The sequence below is a fragment of the Chrysemys picta genome, chromosome 6, assembly GCF_011386835.1.
Source record: "Chrysemys picta bellii isolate R12L10 chromosome 6, ASM1138683v2, whole genome shotgun sequence".
In the NCBI taxonomy this organism is placed as follows: domain Eukaryota; kingdom Metazoa; phylum Chordata; order Testudines; family Emydidae; genus Chrysemys; species Chrysemys picta.
The window spans coordinates 46,302,665-46,325,387 of record NC_088796.1 but is presented as its reverse complement, the minus strand read 5'-3'; the positions used below and the strand labels follow the sequence as shown (position 1 = coordinate 46,325,387).

The 22,723-nt window shown below is 43.3% G+C and overlaps 1 protein-coding gene across 5 annotated transcripts in view; it reads left to right on the top strand.

The window, feature by feature from the left end:
- Nucleotides 1-22,723, top strand: part of SV2C (synaptic vesicle glycoprotein 2C) — a 181,959-nt gene that overhangs the window by 97,005 nt on the left and 62,231 nt on the right. For all 5 annotated transcript variants that reach the window (XM_005288284.5, XM_065550079.1, XM_042855957.2 and 2 more), the window contains one exon: nt 8,383-8,534. In XM_005288284.5, coding sequence (XP_005288341.1) covers nt 8,383-8,534 — 152 coding nt within the window. The remainder of the gene's footprint in view (nt 1-8,382; nt 8,535-22,723) is intronic.

The window sequence follows — 22,723 nt, the reverse complement described above, 5'->3', positions numbered from 1 at the left end:
AAAATTCCTAAACCTCCAATCTGAAAGTGGCTATTTCTCTCTAATAGACATTCAGACTGCACATGTACCTGAACAACCTGCAGCCTACTGTACATGGTCCAGAAACACTTGAATTTAAAACACAGTTACAATGAACTGCATTATACTGATTTTCATTAAACTACAATTTTTCTAAGGCATCATTCAGCAGTTATTTCTCAAGGGAAACTGGTATGATTGCCTGCTCACTTTCAGATATTACCAGTTTCCTGAAGGCTCTGAAGGGAAAAAGTCTTTTATGAGACTGGGTGGTAGTGGGAGTCTGTCACCAGACTATAAAAACCAGGCAGAGAAAAGAGGAGCTGATAGGAAGGGGAAGTAACAGTTGCAATCGGACAGTGGAGCAGGAAAAGCAGGACAATAGTTGGGTTGATCCAAACCAAGAAGCAGCTTAATAGCAGTTGTATGTTTCAAACTCTCTCATGTAGCATCTTAGCTGACCACAGGTAACAGGATGGATGAATATTGCAAACGCCATCACAGACCGACATAATCTCTACTGTACTTTCACTGTCTGGCTCTGGTTCAGTTTATAAGCAGAAGATGACTAGCTATTTCAATCAAAGAGCATATTACTGCCTTATGCATTTTAATCTTGTGTGTTTTTCTTATTTATCTGTTTATTCCTGACATGCCTCTGCATTTCAAGCCCCTTTCGTGAGTAAATCTGCAAACAAACACCAGATACTTTCTAAAGCCAGGTTCCTGATTGCTCTGCATAAGTGTTGCTTGCATCCCAGCTGTCACAGTGTGCGTTGTCTATTGCGACAAATTACAGCCCTGCAGGTAGATTAGCAGACGTTTATAATTTTTTTGATGTGACAAATAGAGAGATGCATCTTAGTTTATTGTTTATTTTCAGAAATCCATCTCTCCTGCCATACATTGGCTAAATTCTTTTTTGTTCTTCACTCTCGTAATTCCACAGAACAAATGATAATTACCGATTAGTTCAAGCATAAAAATGTAAATCCCTGTTCCTTCAAACTTGTATTTAGTATGATGAATTTTCTTTTGAGGTCAACAATTGGACCTTCTTTTGGTGAAAACTAAGACATACACCTCTACCCCGATATAACGCGACCCGATATAACACGAATTTGGATATAATGCGGTAAAGCAGTGCTCCGGGGGGGCGGGGCTGCGCACTCCGGTGGACCAAAGCAAGTTCAATATAACGCGGTTTCACCTATTACGTGGTAAGATTTTTTGGCTCCCGAGGACAGCGTTATATCGGGGTAGAGGTGTAAAACATTATTTTGAGTGATTTTTTCCAGTAAGTAATAGTTCTCTTCTTTAAATGTTGCTGTCTAAAATAGAAAGATCGAAAATTGATATGAAAACACAGTTATGGTGGAGGTTGAGTGAAACCTCACTGAAGTTGGATGACAGATGGGCATGATAGATGTAGATAGGATAAATGTAAGAAAGGTAAAACAACAGGATACCTTTAAAAAAAAAAAACACCTCACATTTTGGAGCACTTTCATCTTTGGTGTAAGCCCATTGAATGCATTTAACCCATTATGTCTAGCACTTATCCAAATGGTATAAATTTTGTAACACTCTTAGTGAATGAATTCATGAGGCAGTGCTCAAAAGTGCATGTAATATTTTTAGGAAGGATATATCTACTGTAATGAAAATCCCCAGGAGCAGGACTCCAACTGGCTAGAAGACTGTCTCATTCTTGCAGATGATGAGCTTGTCTCGATAAAACATGCCTTCATTACCTCCCAACTGGACTACAGCAGTGCATGCCTTCATTACCTCCCAGCTGGACTTGTAAGCACTACGCCTGGGAAAATTACAAAATTCAGCCATGTGCTTCCTCAGCAATCTGGGGTGTCACCACCCCACTACGTTTCTTGCTCGTGTCACTGGCCTCCCACAGAATACTGCATCAACTTCAAAGTCTCAGTCTTTATTTTTAGGGCAATATATTGAACTTCCACTAGTCAAGAAAGCTGAAGTGCTTCGGGCAAGGTATTGAAAGTTCACAATAACTTTGTTTATGTAGTAAAAATGTAAATAATTGTCCACTATTAAAACTGAAGTGATTTTGTGTTGAAGTTATAAAGATTTTATGCCACCAAGAGAGAAGTTTTTAACAACAATACAGATTTAGGCTTTAGCCCCTGATGCTGTTAACACTTATGCACTTTGAAGTCAATGGAATTAGTCATGTGTATAAAGTTATGAACCTCCTTAAGTGTTTGTAGGATCACAGCCTTACTTTTTGATATGTTGTTCTTTGCCTATAGCAATTTTATAATATTCAAATAAGAGACCCTAATAGTAGAGGCATTTATAATTTAGTTCATTTTAAATTTTAATCTAAAATTACAGTAAACTGCACAATTAGTCAAACTCGTTTCATGAAGCCTCAGATGTATTTAAATCAATGTTGTTGTTGTTTTTTTTAAAAATCAGGTGATTTCAATCATGATATAAATCAGTCCACCCTGCTGTCAGAATAACCAGCATTTTTGAGCTAGGGCCAAGCCTTTTCAGTTCAGTATAGAAAAAAATAGAATACTGTGTGTGTGTGTGTGTGTGTGTGTGTTTGTGTGTGTGTGTGTGTGTGTGTGTGTGTGTGTGTGTGTGTGAAGAGATATACATTTTGGTGCCTGATGTTTATTTTACAAATGAGGATTAACCACATTATTCATAAATTTAACAAGGGCACACAGGATACTTTGTTTAGCTAATTAATTGTCTGAAGCAGATTTAATAATGTGTCCTGTGGGAAACGGTGTTTGTATTCCCTGTAAAATGCAGGGTGAAATCCTGGTCACATTTAAGTCAATGGCAAAACTTCCATTGACTTCATGGTAGTCAAAATTTCACGCCTGTTTATAATTTCACCAAGGAGCTAATGGTGACTAAAAGCAGACTGCTTTAATACATCATTTTCAATTTTATTATAAAAATACAGTGGGTCAAAAATTTTTCTGTTACACCAGCAAAGATCTCGAATAACTCAGCTGAAGTCATTGGAGAGTCATCATATATTACCAAGGCCAATTCAAATAATGCTTCCAAACCTTCAGCTATACAGGGTTTTTAGGTCATAGGGTGCAATCCAGCCTGCTAAAAGCAGGTTGATATGTCAAAGTGATGTTAGCTGCCCATGCTCCAGTGTGGTGTTCTCAGTGGTGATGGTCACTGCTTTGTGCAAAACCCCAGTTTGAGTGGCCTGGGTCATTCATTGACCCAGGCAACATTGGTTAAAATCAAAGCAACTAGAAAAAGGTAGAGTCCATAAACATAACATAAATAAGACAAAAAGCCCTTGGCCCTCAGGGCTTCCATCTCCATCTAAGTCCCTTGTACTTCCAGTCTCCCAGTTGGTCACAGGAGCAAAAAACAACTGCACCCTGCCCCGGTCCGTAACTTTGGTTATCGTCTTCCTGTGAAGGTTCGGGGCGACCCTGGCCTGTGTAAGCATGTGGGGAAGGTCTTGTTGCATATTTGGAGGTGTCTGTCATCCTGGGGGACTTTTGTCGAGGCACCCTAGGAGTGATACTTATTGTGGGCTCTTTCTGACACCCAGCTGGGTGTTAGGGCCTTCCTGGGGCTTATCTGGCCTAGTTCCCATCTCTCCCTTCTGGTGCGGTTCTCTTCCTTGTTGCTCATAGTGGCCCATGGTGCCTCTTTGGTGGGAGGCTCCCAGGCAGCTTGAGCAGTCAGGTAGTCTTCCATGAGGTGGATCGCTTCCATCAGTGTTTCTGGCCAGTGTCTGCAGCCCCAGTCTTGGCTTGCCAATGGGAAAATCTGCATGAACTGTTCAACATCAATCAGCTCCACTCGCCTTCAGTTTCTGGGCAACGCTCATTGCCTGGCCTTTGGGGGTATCTCTCGTTGCAGAAGAGCTGATGGTAGGTCTCTTTGTTAATGCCTTATCAGTCTCAATATGGCTGTCTTCACGAGTTCATAATCTTGTGCAGCCATCCAGTCAAGGTCCTGGTACACTGCCTGAGCTCCGCCTGCCAAAATGGGGCACGCTGGATAGCCTACTGCTCTGAGGGCCATTGGGATGCCAACACTACTCTCCCAAAGATTATCAGGAAGGACTTGGGGTCGTCATCTACCATCATCTTGGGAAACATTAGGTCTAGGGACGTTCCCCAAATTTTGGTAGGCACAGCTCCTGCCATGGTGTGGTTCAAGCAGCTTTGTAAAGGCAGCAGGTCAGTCATATATTGTAATAACTGTTACTGGTGTGTCACCATCTGCTCTAACAGTTGCTGTTGTCACTGCTGCTGTTGTGCTTGTGAATTGACTAGCCACTGTAGGAGCCGATTCACCTTCGTTTGGAACTTTTTTGTTGTACATTTTTTGTTTTGTTTTTAATGAGTTGTTCACTTTTCAGTGGTAGTGATATCCCACTTTTGGTACCACCCGTCAGTAGTAATGGACACCGTCTTTTGCAAAACCTCAGTTGAAGTGACCTGGGTTGGGCCTTGACCTGAGCAGCAGTGGCTTAAATCAAATCAACTAAGAAAAGGCATAGTCCATAAACGAGTCAAAAAGTCCTTGGCCCTCAGGGCTTCTGCCCCATCCTTTGTACTTCCAGGGGTTGCTAGCTCCTTTGGAAGACTGGCAGAGAGTTGTTGCTCCCTTGAAGTCCCACATTCTTCTGCCCCCTTCTTATCCTGTTCCTCCCTTCTTATCCTGTTCCTCCCTCTTTATTTCTCATAGGTGTGCCAGGGTGGCACTGGTTTGGGTGTCTGCAGGCAGGGAGAGTTCTTAACCTCTTTCTGCCTGTGTGTTATGTTGGGTTTGTAGACCTCGTCACAGGTGTTTGAGCTGCTTTATGCTGACAGAGAGCATCCTGAGGATATCTTAAGCTGCTTGTCGGGGATCAGGATCTCTCTCCTTTTATCATGACACTAGGATATGGCACATTACAAGTTCCTCCCTCCTTCAGTTTACTCGGAAACATCCAGCCATTTCCCCCTAACCCTCCACAGACACTTGTACGAATTCTAGACTCAAGGCACATTCCCTTGAGCTCTGCTAAGCTCCCAGCCCCACAGCTTGCATGGCCTTGGAGATTTGGGAATAAGATTACATGCTGAATCTTGAATTTCATAGTCATGGGCCCCAGATTTGCCTGAACTGTCTCTGTGTACTAGATAGTTTTTGTAAAGTGCTATGAACGTGCAAAACTCTATATAAATACTTAAACATGACTATTTATTATTAATACAACATTGCATAGGCTACCTGAATTTGTAACTACTACCATAGTAACTGCAATATGTGGATATAGACTAGATTCTCTACTAAGTGACAAGAACTTAGAAGTGACTGTTTTTCCTTTTTGCTTCAATCTGGACCCTCATTTAATCAAATTTAGAAGCAAGAATATGGTGATAAGATTAGTAGAGGAGTGACCAGAATATGTAAATACCAGTTAAATATACCCAGAGGCCACCACAAACTTCTTTAATGGATAGAATCAATTATAGGGAAAAAATCATTGCCATGCCAAGAACTCGTTTTCAAAGCAAATATGGCGTTAAAGAAACAAGCTAAAGCAAGCCCCAAGTGAAAGTGTTGCTTCTAAAAGATGAGCACCTCGATCGCCAAGTCAACACAAGTGCATGTTCAACACCTCTTAGGATTAGGCAGGGATATGGAACACTTGTTTCTGCCACTGCCAGTGATTCTCCAACATAATATAAGAAATAATTTGAGCAGCGAGTACTATATTCAGGGTATTTTTGTAGGGGTGAGAGTAGTGCTCCACCTCAGACCAGGAGGGGAGGTTATGGCAGCTTTAAGACACCTTTGTACACTTCCGGTCTTGGGCTGTTCTGGAGACTAGACCACAGCCTGATTGAGGCAGCCCTGAGGGCCTGTCTAAATTAACAACATCCTCCACAGGCTCAGAATCTCCGTAGCACTGTGGGCTGCAGCCTCATCCCTGACTTGCTTTCCACAAGCTTACATCCAGCAGTTCCCTATTCCAGGACTTAAAGGGGATCCTTGGAGAACAGCCTTATGATTGTGTTCTGTGTCTGTACCAGGGGGATTCTCACCCAGATTGGTATGAGGCTGTAAGGTCCCCTTTACACCATTCTGGCCCTTTTATCCACCATAAAAGCACTGGAGTGGGGATGAAGATTTCACACTACATTTCTAGCTCTGTAGCAAGAGTTGTATTTTATGGGGCTATGAATCTGTGTAGCAGGACTTTTGCAGAGAATTTAAGAACTAGCATGCTTCAGTCAGTCTCGGGAGCTATTTATAATATATGTAAGAGTCTATTATAGATCCTTTGCAAATTGATGCCTAGAAGGAAGCAACAAAAGAACAATCCCCTTAAGACATGTAACCACTTAGTGAAGTACCTTAACATCTTCTAAAATAAACCGTATTGGAACCCACTGAATGTTCATAGGGCAGAAGTTTATTTTTGTATTACTCTTTTCCTCTATAATATTTGTTTTAACCTGTTGGTAAACTTGCTTCTTTCTTCCAATCAGTTTTAGCAGCCAGTGTGACAGCAACATAAATGTGCATTTATCCTTATCTTGAAATTCAGTTGCAATTTCACCAGGTGTGAATTGCAGCTGTTTTACAGAGTATATCCCATGTTCTCTGAGAGATTCAGTGATATGAAAATACTCCTTGAAGCCTCATAGACGTTGTCTTGAACACTGAAAAATGAAAGCACAAATCTTGAGTCCTGGGACATGATGGAACATTTTGCAGTTTTAAGAAGGATAACTGTCTTTTTGGCCTATAGCAAAGATCTAAAGACCAATAATGAAAGGCCTGAATCTAATGCTGAAAATTATGCATATCTTGAATTTTATTAGGTTTTATAGAAGAAAGCTGAACCATTTTTCTCACTGTAGCCTTTTGAGAGGTCCATATTTTCACCATAGATGAACTGAATTTTATGTAAAATTGTGTTTTAAATGGACATTTCTAAGCTGTCTGCAAGCAGTGGCCACATTGCAGAAAAGGGGCTTGATTTGTGTCATTGATGCTGGACCCCCAGCACAACACAAGCTTAGTATCAGATGTAATAAACCAATTTACATTGTTTTAAATCTAAGTTGGCAATCATAACGAGTAAACATTTTGCTTAAATATTAAACAACAAAATTCCTCCTTCTCATTGGTAAATTGGTATTGATAGTGGTTTATTGATCCCGATTTTAATACTGCTGGTGTCACAGGTGACATCATTATTTAGCAGTATGGCCCCTGGTAGCACAAGCTTCAGAAATGCTCATTGTAATAAAAAAACATTCATTTCAAGTACTCTAAACCACCTGCATAGGGTAGGAGATGCTTCTAGACTCCTAGCTACTATGAAGATGGGCACCTTAGAAATGCCTAACTAGGATAGAACTGCCAGGATGCTACAGTGAAGAAAAGGCCTTTAGTTCTCATTTCAAACTGTTCAGTTCTAACCACATGTATTTTCTTAAACTTTGTTTTTATTAGTAATTGGTTCATTCAGTAAAAATACTGTATAGGAGTCTTCCAACAATGTGGGTAACAATAAAATATTTATTGCTGTGTAACGTCAAAGAGTTACCAGCACATACAGTATTGCACAGTAGGGAGAAATAAAATAACAACTCTCTAGTCATTGCATCCAAAATTAAAATTCAATACTCAAAGACCAAAAAGAGAAAAATCAGCATAAGTTACTAGCAAATCATACAAAATATAACTGCATAACACTTTTTAAGCATACATGCAATAATCAGGGATATTGCAAATGTCAGTGTCCTTTTTGCCTATCCTCTGTTAAAGGAGGGAAGTCAAGACTTGGGGAGTTGGGGTGGGAAGGAGTTAATGGAGGGAGAGCAGCTATTACTTATACCATGACTCCAGAAAATTTTACCAAAAATTAATTTTAAAAAATTCTCTATACTACATGAGAATTTTGTCATCATGTTGGTAGACTACCAATCCTACCATAATAATCATATGGATTTTCATATAAATTAAGTCAAATACACAACTTTATGCTGGTTACAATTCTGCAAGCTCTATAACACAGCTCACTGACAATTAATTTAATCTGGCACTTCTTCATTGACCATACTGCTTCCATGAAAATCTATGCATTTAATTGTGTCAAAAGTGTGGGGCTTCCCCGAAAGTTTTCAAATGCACTGCAGTCAGGCCTATGGCACATAGAAGACCTTTATTAAAGTGGCAATGTACTTAAGAAAAAACAAACAAAGATAAAAACACTTTTTTGTGGCAAAGACTCTTTTAGTTCAGGTTCTAAGCAGGTACAGTAGTGATGTTTGTTCAGACTTGCTATTGCTCTGTCTTTATCACATGGTTTGTGTCTCCCTTTAGGATTGGTGGAGCTGTTCCAACAGTGTTCTCGTATTTTTCTGAAGTTCTTGCTCGAGAGAAGCGTGGTGAACACTTAAGTTGGCTGTGCATGTTTTGGATGATTGGAGGCATCTATGCTTCTGCCATGGCTTGGGCAATAATTCCTCACTATGGTAAGAAACAAGTCTTTCCCACATGTGTATTACTCCTATTGTACATAATCAGTAAACCACTTTACAATCAGAAAAAGAGAGTACTCTGAGATGGTATTCAAAATGTTGACCTACTTACTATAAAAGGCTGATTGTTTTTAGGCAAGTGGACACACTATATCAGACCATACATTACAAAATATTGAAACATGCAAAAATCAGCCATTGCTCATTCTTCAGCCAGTTGTCCCTGAACCTCATGAGACTGGAACTTGATACACTGGAATCTCTTGTAATTTAATTGTTATCACTGAAACTGAAGAAATGTATTTTCTGTAAACAGATATTATAATAACTTGCATCATACAGAAAAAGTTTGAAAACCATGGTGTCGTATTTGTGCCATTGCTGCTGAAATAGATTGAAGGGAAAAGTTATTCCCTTTGTTTAAAAAAAAAAATAGAGTAAGGCATTAGATCATAAAATCTTTGGACAGGAGAGCAAGGAAGGTGGTTCTTATTAATGTTTGCAACTCCAGCCCAGAAGACAATGCTGCAGTGGCTGGTTGGCCATAAGTTATTCTTGTACTTCAGAAATGTAGAAATATAATGGACTGCAATATAACGTAACAGCTTTTAGATTGAATAAGGTACAAAACAACCATCTGATTCAAGTTATACAATGGACACCAATATAATGAAAGAGCTCCTGAAAGTCATAGCACAGTGAAAAGGTAACATTGAGATACAGTTTTGATTCCTGGGCACTTGGGCCTGACTTTGAGTTGTTGACTACTCACAGACTTCAGTGAGCACAGAGGCTGCTCAGCGCCCTTTAAAAAGAAGCTCTTGTGGACAGGCAGGATGTAGAAACGTTGCTCATTGCACCTTTCCAAACAATTAAAGGACTGCCATGAGCTGCAATGGAAATTCTAACCAATTTTCTTCAGCCAGACCAATGGTGACCACAAGAGATGGAGTGTAAAGGGAAGGAAACGGGGGATTCTTGAGGCTTTCATAAAGGTGATGAGGACAGGTGGTGGGAAGGAAAAGGGGGAATGGGTCATAACTATACAGACTAAATCTGCTTAATCGGATAGCAAAGAATCTTGGATTAAAATTAATCAGGGAATCTCACAGAAAAGCTGAATCTGAGTTCCTGACCTGGCCTCTCGGTCCTTGAGTTGCCAAAACTCAAAAACAATTACTGGCAAGAGTATATGAATTGATTTTACTTTTCAATTAGTAAAGTACTCTGGATACCAAGTAACTTTTCATTCTAGTATACATTATTCTTTCACTTTCACTTACCTTGAAGCAGAAATGCAAACATTATGATAAATTGATTTTTAAAAGGTTGTCTAGTTTTACTGCAGATTCTGGAAATACCTCAGTAACCTTTCCTGAGATGCTGTTTTGTACATTTAGATGAAAACAAATAATAATGCATTCCCCTATGCCAAAGCAATGACACTAGGGAATTAATTCCCCTAATCCTCCAACAGTGGAAGAACACCAGTAATAGAAAGCCGTACTAAATCAGGCCTTTCTGCCCTGTTATTGGGAGGTATCACTTCAGCTGGAGACCTAAAAAGAAATGTAAAAAGAAATTCTGAGGGATGATATTCTTCAGATTCAGCCACATAAGGCTTAGACCTTGCAGTGCTTTTCCCGCCCCCCTCCATAAAAGGGGGGTCCTAACAGCAAAGGGGGGAAATTGCCAGCAAAAATGTCTCTTCATCACAGTGAAAAAGCACAAACTTTTCTGTTCAAACATCAGTTTTGCAAAATTGGTAAAACCATTTGTATGGGTTTTAGTGGGGAGACTTACAAGGGTCATCACTCTCAGATGGACTTACTTAACCCCACTGGCTAATTTAAAAACAATGGGACAGATCCTCAGCTGCTGCAAAAGTGGGATCATATCAGTGAAATCAAATGAGCTATGGCAATTTACACCAGCTAAGGATGTGGCCCACTGTTTCTAGAAGATCCTGTTTGCCGCCAAGATTACATTTAAAACCCATGAGGTCCATATCATCTGCAGATGCTGCATAACTCTTCTTGCCATTAACAAGAACTATGCAGCTACACTGCGAAAGGTTAAGATTCAAATGTTTAAAATGAAATTCTACTCAAAAAGTATTTTGCTGAATTCTAGCCCTCCATTATCGCTCACTGAGCCAGATTCTCTGCCACTTCCAGCATCTGCAAAGTGCAGGAGAGATGTGGAACCATTGGAAAGCTGGCTACGCCTCCCTGGTTTTCAGCCTGGCTTGCCACATGTTAGGGCAGTCAAGGGTTTGCTTTAATATGCTCCACCTTGCAGTGGTCTCCAGGAAGGAATCTGCCAATTGGAGATTGCCAGAGTGCAGTGCTCTTCAGACACCTCCTTGTTCCCAATATATCCTGCACAAATGTGCATGATAAATACATTTAGCACATGTAGGTGTAACATTAAAAAAAAACTTGAACCACTAAGATGTGCATTTGCATAATAACATGATCATATTGCTGCATACCTTGGTCTTCCTGTTTCATCAGAGCTATACTATTCATTGCTCCCACTTGTATGACACCTTTAATTTAGGCTTCAGAGACCATGCCCTCTGTGAAGTATTTAGCACCATTATGGGTGCTATAAAATAATAGATATCAATGAGAGAGAAAATAATATAGTGGGCAGTGAGACTGAAGACAGCGAGGGTATTTCACAGGACTAGGAAAGAACAGATTTATGGCAACACAAACACACACAAATCTGCTGAACAACATTATTCCCACCTCTCCTCTTTCCAAAATGGCACCCAAGGAGGAGGTAAAGAGAAAGGAAAGAAACAAGAAAAGAGAAGTGCTTTGCGTTTCAAGATTTCCTTCCTTTTTATTTTGAAACAAGTTTGATGAATTAATTTCTTAATGATTTACCCTTTTGACATTGGTTTGGGTCAAACAGACTACATGTATTGGTATTTTCTCTTTTATAAATTCTACATTTCCCCCAGAAGTGATCCAAAATCTTCAGTTGTCCCCCAAAATACTTTCCAGTCATCCTCAACATTATATCTTCACCTACCAGGAAGCAAATCAGAATTCTAAATAGCCCAATCCACCCACTTCAGTGATCTATTTATTTAGATTGGAGGCATTTTTTTGCTCTTTGCTTTTCATGTGGACCTTGTCTAAGCTAGGAAGGGTTTGTTAGCATAGTTACAATGGTACAGCTATAGTGGCAAACCCTCCTACTGAGCTTATATCCACAAAAGAGTTATTTTGCTGGTATAGCTTATCCTAGCTCCCTGAACAAAATAAGCTATAACACCAACAAACTTTTTTGCTAGTATAACTGTCTACCCTACGGCATTTGCCAGCATAGCAACGTCAATTAGGCATGTGCCTGTTTTTTTCACACTCCCTATCAACATAGCTATGCCAGCAAAAATTAAGTGTAGACCAGGCCACAGTGTGTGCACGAGGCGTGATTGTTCCTTTATACCAATGTAAATCAGAAGTAATTCCATGGAAATGAATGAAGTTGCACCTGTTCAAAATCAGAGTAACTCCATTGACTTCATTGGAATTATTCCTGATTTACACTAGTGTAAGTGAGAGGAGAATCAAACTTAATAGGTGTTAGCTCATTTAAAAACACATTAGCTGACAGCCGTGGTAGATACTTGTATTGCAGGTATAAAAAGAGGGAAACTAGAAAGAGAGGGTAGAATCTTTTTTCTTAGCAGTGTACACCTTTCATAAGTACACACTCTTATATAAGACACTTCTGAAAAAAGGGGAGATCCTCAGCTGCTGTGAGTCAGCATAGCTTCATTGCTGTGAGTGGAGCAATGCCAGTTTACACGAGTTGAGCATCTAGCCCTTGCTTTTTGTTAGGAGAGAAAGAAAATGACATGGCATGTTCAGGCAGCATGATAATTCCTGGAGGCTACACAGGGGGCTATCAAAAAGGCAAAGTAGAACAAGTTAACAGTGCTTTGGCACCAACCTCTCATTGTTAACACAACCAACAATGTGCTAATAGGGTAAAATCGAAGCAAAACTTTCATTAATAAAAAGATCATAAGGTGGCACTGATGTAGTACTTCAGGGACCCTGTGTTGAAAGATCACTGCTTCAGGTCCCTCATAATCTCCGCTCTAAGTGCTAGTGCCTCTGTTGAAGGGCTTTGTTAATTTATAATTGTTGTCCTTTGTGTGAAAACTGAAAATGAATGTGGACTTGCCTAGGGTCCCTGAAAGAAGAGTTCATGTCACAGAGCTGCTATTAGAAGTGGAAACATCTGTGAAGAGATGTTCACAATTACTGCCCAGGAACAAGGTCGGCATGGGTCACTATGGAGACACTGACTTACACTGTTACTAGGCTAGGTTTTATAGGAAGGTTAATGAGCCATTTTGCACATGATTTTGAAAGTGCACATTCCAGTTCTGAAGATTATTTGAAGGTAAATATCTTTAACGAATGTCAAAAGGCGGTAAACATTTGGCATTGTTTGATTTTCATATAATGCACCGTCTTAAGTCTGAAAAAATGCTTTTCTGTTTCCATTGCAGATTTAAATATATTATCCTTTTGATTACTTCCAAATATCTCCTTCAATATAATGTCAAATGACCCCACATCTGGGGGGCTAAGAAACTAAGATTATGTCTACACTACGAAATTAGGTCAATTTAATAGAAGTCGATTTTTTAGAAATCGATTTGATACAGTTGATTGTGTGTGTCCCCACTAAGTGCATTAAGTCGGCGGTGTGCATCCACAGTACCGAGGCTAGCGTCGACTTTCGGAGCATTGCACTGTAGTAGCTATCCCACAGTTCGCACAGTCTCCGCTGCCCATTGGAATTCTGGGTTGAGCTCCCAATGCCTGATGGGGCAAAAACATTGTCCCTCCCTCCCTCCGTGAAAGCAATGGCAAAAAATCATTTCTCGCCTTTTTTCCTGGGTTACCTGTGCAGACGACATACCACGGCAAGCATGGAGCACGCTCAGCTCACTGTCACCGTACGTCTCCTGGATGCTGCTCACAGATGCGGTACTGCAGTGCTACACAGCCGCAGCTCCTTGCCTTTGCAAGTTAGCAAAGATGGTTAGCAGCTGTATTGCACCGTCTGCTGCTCTCTCCTGGTTGCTCCTGGCCGACCTCGGTGAGGTCAGTCAGGGGCGCCTGGACATAAATGGGGGTGACTCCAGGTCATTCTCTTCTTTAAGTTTCATCTAATGGAGATTCAGTCCTGCCTGGAATATCATGCAAGCTGGAGGCTTTTGCCTCAGGCTGCTCTCCCAGCAGGCAGCACCGCGTGGTCGCACCTACCCCAGCCTACCCCTTGCTCCCATGGCTCATGAAGCCTGGACAGTAGTAAGGAGCAGTTCAACTATAGGCTGAGTAAGTGCACAATGGTGGTAAAATATGCCTTTGGATGTTTAAAATCTCACTGGCGCTGTTTGCTGACTAGGCTGTTTGCAATTAGAAGAGGCGTGCTGCTCATTAGAGAGGCTTTGAAAACCAGTTTCATGACTGGCCAGGCTTCGGTGCGACAGCTGTGTGTGTTTCTCCTTGATGCAAACCCACCCCCTTTGTTGATTTTAATTCCCTATAAGCCAATCCTGTAAGCCATGTCATCAGTTGCCCCTCCCTCCGTGAGAGCAACTGCAGACAATCGTTTCGCACCTTTTTTCCGCGCAGACGCCATACCACGGCAAGCATGGAGCCCGCTCAGATCACCGCGGCAGTTATGAGCACTGTAAACACCACGCTCAGTATCCTGCAGTATATGCAGCACCAGAAACTTCAAAAGCAGGCGAGGAGGCGACGGCAGCGCAGTAATGAGAGTGATGAGGACATGGACACAGGCTTATCTCAAAGCATGGGCCCTGGCAATTTGGACATCATGATGGTTATGGGGCAGGTTCATGCCATGGAACACCGATTCTGGGCCCAGGAAACAAGCACAGACTGGTGGGACCACATAGTATTGCAGGTCTGGGATGATTCCCAGTGGCTGCGAAACTTTTGCATGCGTAAAGGCACTTTCATGGAACTTTGTGACTTGCTTTCCCCTGCCCTGAATCGCAAGAATACCAAGATGAGAGCAGCCCTCACAGCTCACAAGCGAGTGGCAATAGCCCTCTGAAAGCTTGCAACGCCAGACAGCTACCGGTCAGTTGGGAATCAACTTGGAGTTGGCAAATCTACTGTGGGGGCTGCTGTGATCCAAGGGTAGATCCAAGTAGCCAATGCAATCACTGAGCTGCTGCTATCAAGGGTAGGGACTCTGGGAAATGTGCAGGTCATAGTGGATGGCTTTGCTGCAATGGGATTCCCTAACTGTGGTGGAGTGATAGACGGAACGCATATCCTTATCTTGGGACTGGACCACCAAGGCAGCCAGTACATAAACCGAAAGGGGTACTTTTCAATGGTGCTGCAAGCACTGGTGGATCACAAGGGACGTTTTACCAACATGTGATAGCCGGGAAAGATACATGACGCTCGCATCTTCAGGAACTCTGGTCTGTTTGAACAGCTGGAGAAAGGGACTTACTTTCCAGACCAGAAAATAACCATTGGGGATGTTGAAATGCCTATAGTTATCCTTGGGGACCCAGCCTACCCCTTAATGCCATGGCTCATGAAGCCATACATAGGCATCCTGGACAGTAGTCAGGAGCTGTTCAACTATAGGCTGAGCAAGTGCAGAATGGTGGTAGAATGTGCATTTGGATGTTTAAAAGCATGCTGGCGCAGTTTACTGACTCGGCTAGACCTCAGCGAAATCAATATTCCCATAGTTATTACTGCTTGCTGTGTGCTCCACAATATCTGTGAGAGTAAGGGGGAAACGTTTATGGCGGGGTGGGAAGTTGAGGCAAATCACCTGGCCGCTGATTATGCGCAGTCAGACACCAGGGCGGTTAGAAGAGCACAGCAGGGCATTCTGCACATCAGAGACGCTTTGAAAACCAGTTTCATGGCTGGCCAGGCTACGGTGTGAAAGTTCTTTTTGTTTCTCCTTGATGAAAACCTGCCCCCTTGGTTCACTCTACTTCCCTGTAAGCCAACCACCCTCCCCTCCCCCCTTTGATCACTGCTTGCAGAGGCAATAAAGTCATTGTTGTTTCAAATTCATGCATTCTTTATTAATTTGTCACACAAATGGGGGGATAACTGCAAAGGTAGCCCGGGAGGTGTGGGGGAGGAGGGAAGCACCGGATGGGGTGGTGGAGGAGGAAAGGACAAGGCCACACTGCACTTCAAAACTTATTTATTGAATGCCAGCTTTCTGTTGCTTGGGCAGTCCTCTGGGGCGGAGTGGTTGGGTGCCCAGAGGCCCCCTCACCACAGTCTTGGCCGTCTGGGTGAGGAGGCTATGGAACTTGGGGAGGAGGGCAGTTGGTTACACAGGGGCTGCAGCGGCGGTCTGTGCTCCTGCTGCCTTTCTTGCACCTCAACCATATGCCGGAGCATATCAGTTTGATCTTCTAGTAGCCTAAGCATTGCTTCCTGCCTCCTCTCATCACGCTGACACCACCTCTCCTCCTGCTCCTGCCACCTGTCCTCTCGCGTGTCCCTCCTGTCCTCGCATTCATTTTGTGCTTTCCTGAACTCTGCCTCCACGCCTTCTGCTGGGCTCTTTCAGTGAGGGAGGACTGCATGAGCTCAGAGAACATTTCATCACGAGTGCATTTTTTTCGCCTTCTAATCTTCGCTAGCCTCTGGGACGGAGATGATATGGGGAGCGTTGAAACATTTGCAGCTGCAGGAGGAAAAAAAAGGGAGAGTAGTCTTTAAAAAGACACATTTTAGAGAACAATGGGTAGACTCTTCCACAGTGAACTAAGCTGTTAACATTACATAGCACGTGTGGTTTCTTTACACGGTCACATTTTGCCTCTTATATTGAGGGCCTGCTAGTTTGGTGTGAGAGATCACACATGCAGGGCCAGCAGGCAACAGAATTTGGCTTGCAGGCAGCCATGGTAAGCCACAGTCTTTTGGCTTCTTTAACCTTCATAACATGTGGGAATGGTTTCAAACAGCAGCGCCCTCATTTCACATACCAAGCACCCATTGGGTTGGCCATTTAAAATGGGTTGGCCATTTAAAAGGAGGGGCTGCGTGCAGCACAAACCCAACTAAACCCCCCACACATACCCAATTCTCTGGGATGATTGCTTCACCCCTCCCCCCACCACATGGCTAGCAGGCTTTGGGAGTACATCCAGGAGAGCTTCACTGAGATGTCCCTGGAGGATTTCCACTCCATCCCCATACACGTTAACAGACTTTTCTAGTATCTGTACTGGCCGCGAATGCATCCCAAGTCTTCAGGGCAAATTAATCTCTGCCTCCTAGGTCCGAGAGCCCACCTTCGGTGGGTTCGGAGGGTACTAGATCCAGGGTGAAAAACAGTTCCTGGCTGCCGGGGAAAACGATTTCTCCACTTGCTTGCTGTGCACTATCTTCAACCTCCTCCTCATCATCATCCTCCTCGTCCCCAAAATACGTATCCCTGTTGCATGAGAATCCATTGACAGAGTCCATGCACAGGGGTGGGGTAGTTGTAGGGGCACCCCCTAGAATGGCATGCAGCTCATCATAGAAGCGGTATGTCTGGGGCTCTGACCCGGAGCGGCCGTTTGCCTCCCTGGTTCTTTGGTAGGCTTGCCTGAGCTCCTTAAGTTTCACATGGCACTGCTGCGGGTCCCTGTTATAGCCTCTGTCCTTCATGCCCTTGGAGATTTCTTCAAATGTTTTGGCATTTCGTCTTTTGCAATGGAGTTCTGATAGCACCGATTCCACTCCCCATACAGCAATTCAGTACCTCCCGTTCGGTCCATGCTGGAGCTCTTTTGCGATTCTGGGACTCCATGGTCACCTGTGCTGATGAGATCTGCACGGTCACCTCTGAGCTCGCCACGCTGGTCAAACAGGAAATTAAATACTGTAGTGTGAAAGTACTACTTACAATTTTTTTTTACATAACTGCACTCAAAAACAAAATAATGTAAAACATTAGAGCTTACAAGTTGAACCATAAAGAGGCATCTGAATGTCTAACTTATCTGGCACTTAAATACCTTGCAACGCTGGCTACAACAGTGCCATGCGAATGCCTGTTTTAACTTTCAGGTGACGTTGTAAATAAGAACAGGAGTACTTGAATTTAATTTATATATCCTCAATATGTTTCACTCTATATGCATCCGAAGAAGTGGGTTGTAGCCCACGAAAGCTTATGCTCTAATAAATTTGTTAGTCTCTAAGGTGCCACAAGTACTCCTGTTCTTTTTGAGGATACAGACTAACACGGCTGCTACCCTGAAACCTGTCATTGTAAATAAGAAGCAGGCTGCATTGTTTCTAGTAAATGTAAACAAACTTGTTTGTCTTAGTGATTGGCTGAACAAGAAGTAGGACTGAGTGGACTTGTATGACGTGCATTGAAAAATACTATTTATTTTATTTATCTTTTTTACAGTGCAAATACTTGTAATAAAAAATAATATGAAGTGAGCACTGTGCACTTTGTATTCTGTGTTGTCATTGAAATCAGTATACACTGGACCCTTTCTAGAACATGGGATTTGGTATCCATGCGGTACCGCGTTAACATGAGGATCACATTAAAATGAATTGCAATTAAAGTAATTAAATTTGGGATCCATGGCTGCGACGCGTTATATGCGAATTTGCGCTATATAGACGTGCGTTCTAGCGAGGGTCCGGTCCATTTGAAAATGTAGAAAAACATCCAAAAATATTATTCTGTAAGGGTGTGATTAAAATTGCAATTAATTGTGACTTTTTTAATCTAGTTAATTTGTTTTGCATTTATCACATGCATTAAATGAAATTAATTGACAGTCCTAAATAGAAGAAAGGCACAAACAAAACACAATTAAGAGTTAATAAAATTTTTAAAGTACAAGAAAAGCATCAATGTAGAAGAAAATTAAAATGGGGAGAAAAATACAAAAAGCCCTCACCACAGTCATATAACTATTAAACTGATACTGTTGTGGTTGGTGCACTATAAATACCTTTTGATAGATTAGCCAGAAAATACAGTGGTGTCATTAATGCATAGGTTATAAATGCCTAGATTATAAAGCCAGACCACTGTGATCATGTAGTCTGAGCTCCTATTGAAGTTTGAGTAAAAAAATGCTTGTGAACCTTTGATTCCCCACCCTTCCTTGGTCTTTAGAGTATAGCTTTAGTAATACAGTGTGGCTGACAGTATTCCCTTTAAGAAAATATATTATCAGGATTTTGCTTTCCTCACTGCATAGAAAAAAATCTATTAGCTGTCAGGATAAAAAGGATTAAGTAAAAATGAAATGAGACAAAGAAACAAATTGCATTGTGACTGAAAAGTAAATACAAGTTTTGAGAAAAGCATAATGTGAAGATTAAAAAAAGGAAACAAGTCCCAGATCTATTAGACTGTGAAACAGTCTCCCACAGGAATTGGCAAAATCCCCATAATCTGAGACACTTAAAATCAGACAAGACAAAGCATAGGGCTGGTAGTTCCCAATTTGGCATTTGGGGTGAGGGGAGTGAGAACAGGGTAAAAAAGAGTGTCATTGTGGGTGGGGAAAGCTATAGCACCCTAACGCCAGTTCTTTCTCACACTGGAAACTAGCTGCTACGTCTTCATTTAAAGGAGCAAGTGGTCACTTGAAAACAAATCCCGCTTCCTCCCGACTCTCGGTGTGGCCCATAATGTTGCTAATTGCAGGAGCAGCTTTGCCTATAAAGAGCTGCAGGCTCAGCACTGACTTGCTGGCCCAGCTTCTTTTCTCTGCTCCCAAAGCATCTGGCTCAGCCTTGAATGGACAGGCCCATTCCCAGCAGCAGTGGAGTCTTTGGGGAATAGGAGAATAGAGAGGAAAAGTCAACAAAAAGAGTGTACAGAAAGGGTTCGATCCTTCACCCATTGCAGTCACTAGGAATGTGGCAATCTGCAAGAGCAGAACCTAAAAGAGAAAAAGAAGAACCAAAAAAAGGAAATAAAAGTAGTGAAGGAACATAGACAACAGAGAGAGAAATGAGAAGAGAGAGGACAACACATGGTGTAGGGTTGTCAACTTTCTAATCACACAAAACTGAACACTCTAGCCCCGCCCCCTTTCCTGAGACCTTGCCCCCACTCACTACATTTCCCCCTCCTTCATTGGCTCACTCTCCCCCACCCTCACCACTTTCACTGGGATTGGGATGCGGGAGGGGGTGAGGGCTCCGGCTGGGGATGCGGGCTTTGGGATGGGGCTGAGGATGAGGGGTTTGGGATGCAGGAAGGGGGTCCAGGCTGGGGTGTGTGGCCAAGGGATTCGGAATGGGAGAGGGGGCTGTGGGTTGAGGGAGGGGGTTGGGGTGTGGGAGGAGGTATGGGCTCTGGGCTGGGGCCAGGGATGAGGGGTTTGGGTGTAGGAGGGGGGTCCAGTCTGGGGCCAACGGATTCAGTGTGTGGGAGGGGGCTGCGGGTTTAGGCAAGGGCTTGGGGTGCAGAAGGGGTTATGGGCTGAGGGTGAGGGGTTTGGGGTACAGGAGGGGGCTCCGGGTTGGGGGGTGCCTCAGGGCTGGGGCAGGGGGTTGGGGTGCGGATTTACCTCGGGTGACTCCCAGTCAGCCGTGGGCAGGAGAGGGGGGCGCAAAGGCAAGCTCCCTGCCTGTCCTGGCACTGCGTTGCACCCCGGAAGCAGCCAGCAGGTCCGGCTCCTAAGCGGCCAGCAGATCCGGCTCACAGGCACGACCCCACCAGCTCCCATTGGCTGCAGTTCACGTCCAATGAGAGTGCGGAGCCAGTGCTTGGGGGGTGGAGGGGGCAGCGCATGGAACCCCGTGCCCCCCCTCACCTAGGAGCCGGACGTGCTGGCCTTTCCCAGGGCGCAGCACGGTGCCAGGACAGGCGGGGACTAGCCTGCCTTCGACCCGCAGCACCACCTTTTACTAGCCCAGTCGGCAGTCCTAACTGGAGCCGCCAGGGTCCCTTTTCGACTGGGCGTTCTGGTAAAAAAATGGAGATCCGGCAACCCTAACATGGTAGGAAAGAGGAGGGATGGCGGCAGCGTGTCAGGACATAGTGCCAGCAGACATGGGGAAGTACCCACTAGTCAAAGAGGGGGCTTCAGGAAAAGAGGATGGTGACCGCTGCTGTAATAAATAATCCTGTACAGGCAAGGAGAGGGCTTAGAACTCCTAACGGGTCTTTTCCTTTTCTAACTCAGCTGAGTCTGTCATAACACAGTAAATAAACAAGGCTCCATGTGGCAAAGTGACTCATGGGCCGGGCCACCGCTCGCAGGGGTTTTCCTCCACTATAGTTCTGCAGAACTGCTGTCCAGGTGCGCTAGTGGTTCCCTTTACCTTGTGACTTGGCCTGCTGGATGGGTCATGCTTGAGACTCTCGCCTTTTAGGCTAATTCAGAGGCCAGTCCACAAGACAGGAAAAATCCAAAGTCTAGTAGCCTCTATGCCAGGCCCACAGCCCCCATCTGGGACTTGTCATTCTTGACCTCCTTCAGTCTGGAAGCCTGTCCTCCTCCCTTTGGTCTGGGGGAGATGCAGGGGAACCCAGGTCTGACAAATAGGGAAAGGTAGGAACAGCCCAGGGACCCTGTTTAGATGGCCAAGTACTGTTCTATCAGTCCCCCTGCCACTTCCCTGGGCTGTTCCTGCCTTTCCCTATTTGTCAGCATCTTCCCCAGGTCTAAGAGTGCTGCTACTCCTGCTTTGGAATTGTGGCTCCTTGCTGCTTCTTCCCAGCTGGCTACAGAGAAACTTCTGCTGAACTGCCACCCCCCACCCCGCAGTAGCTGGGCTATATTCCAAACAGTCCTTCTGCTCTCCCCAGTACTCCCCCTGATTCAGGCAGTCCCTCAGTCACTCCCCTCAAGGCAGGAGTCCCGCAGCTCTCCTCTGTGGTGCTGAACGTGTAACTTGGGCCAGTTGTAGGGCTTCAGTTCACTGCTGCTTCAACTGGCTCCTTTCTCCCAATTAGTCCCCAGCTTCAGGAGATTCAGCAAGTCAGTCTCTTCTTACTAGAATCTCCTTGCTTATGAGGAGAGGTCTGTCCATCTCCCAGGGCTGGGACCTTTGGAACTGGGCCTCTCCCTTTTAAGGCTCCTCCTCCAAGACTGGCATCCTTCAGAGATGTGGTGGGGGCCTGCCTGAGCCCACAACTGCTCTTTAATCGTTTCTCACCTGGTGCAGGGTTTGTACACACTCTTACTCCTATTTGCCCCAAACCTTTCCCTTCCCACCGCACAATAGAGGAGAGTGAAAACTCTGGAAATACCTTTTATAGGGGAAAGCGATGCAGGGTGCTTTCCCCTCTTCAGAACAGCCTCTCCTCTCTACAAAAGATCTCTGCAAGAGACCCATTGGCCATGCAGAAGAATGAGGCACACTCAGGGAGCAGGAGCTAGGGAGGATCCACACTAAGAGGTATTTTGCCCCGGTAGTCCAGGGCCAGGTAGAGAATGCAATAACAACTCAGCGGAATTTATGGATTTTTCCCCCCTATATACTTTTCTTCAGCAGGAGGAAACACGTGTTCCCCGAATCTTAAAAGAAAAAGCAACTTTATTATATTTCCTTCCTTATATATATGCCTTTCTGGAAGTTATGTTTTAGTCAAACATTACTTGGCTTAATATGGGGTAACTGGGTGAAATTCTATGGTCTGCGCTATACAGGAGGTCAGACTATATGATCTATAAGATCTCTTCTGACCTTAAAAGCTATGAATTTGTGGATATTTTAGGTATGGGAAATATTATTTTGGACTTAAATGATATTTTAGCTTTGTTATGCTTGAATCTATATTTGCCATGAAATCTGTGTAATACAAAACAAATAGAATAAGACATAAAAGCATCTACTGTATAATGAAACATCTTTTGATTTATTTTTTTTATTCCACTAAAGGGCATAATGATCCCAAAGTGTTGACTTTTTGCTGACATTCAGTGCATTTCCATACATTTTGTCTCCTGCAAGCTAATACTGCATTTTCTAAATTTTAGTCAATTACAGTGGGAACAAGGTAGTTTTAGTGACAGCTTGAGTGGTCAACTCCCACTCCTGAATTGTTTTTTGTTTTGGAAAATCCTGTCTAATTAGTATATACTCAAGGTGTACACTTAAAAATATTATCTTTATCTTAGCAACAACAAGAATGAC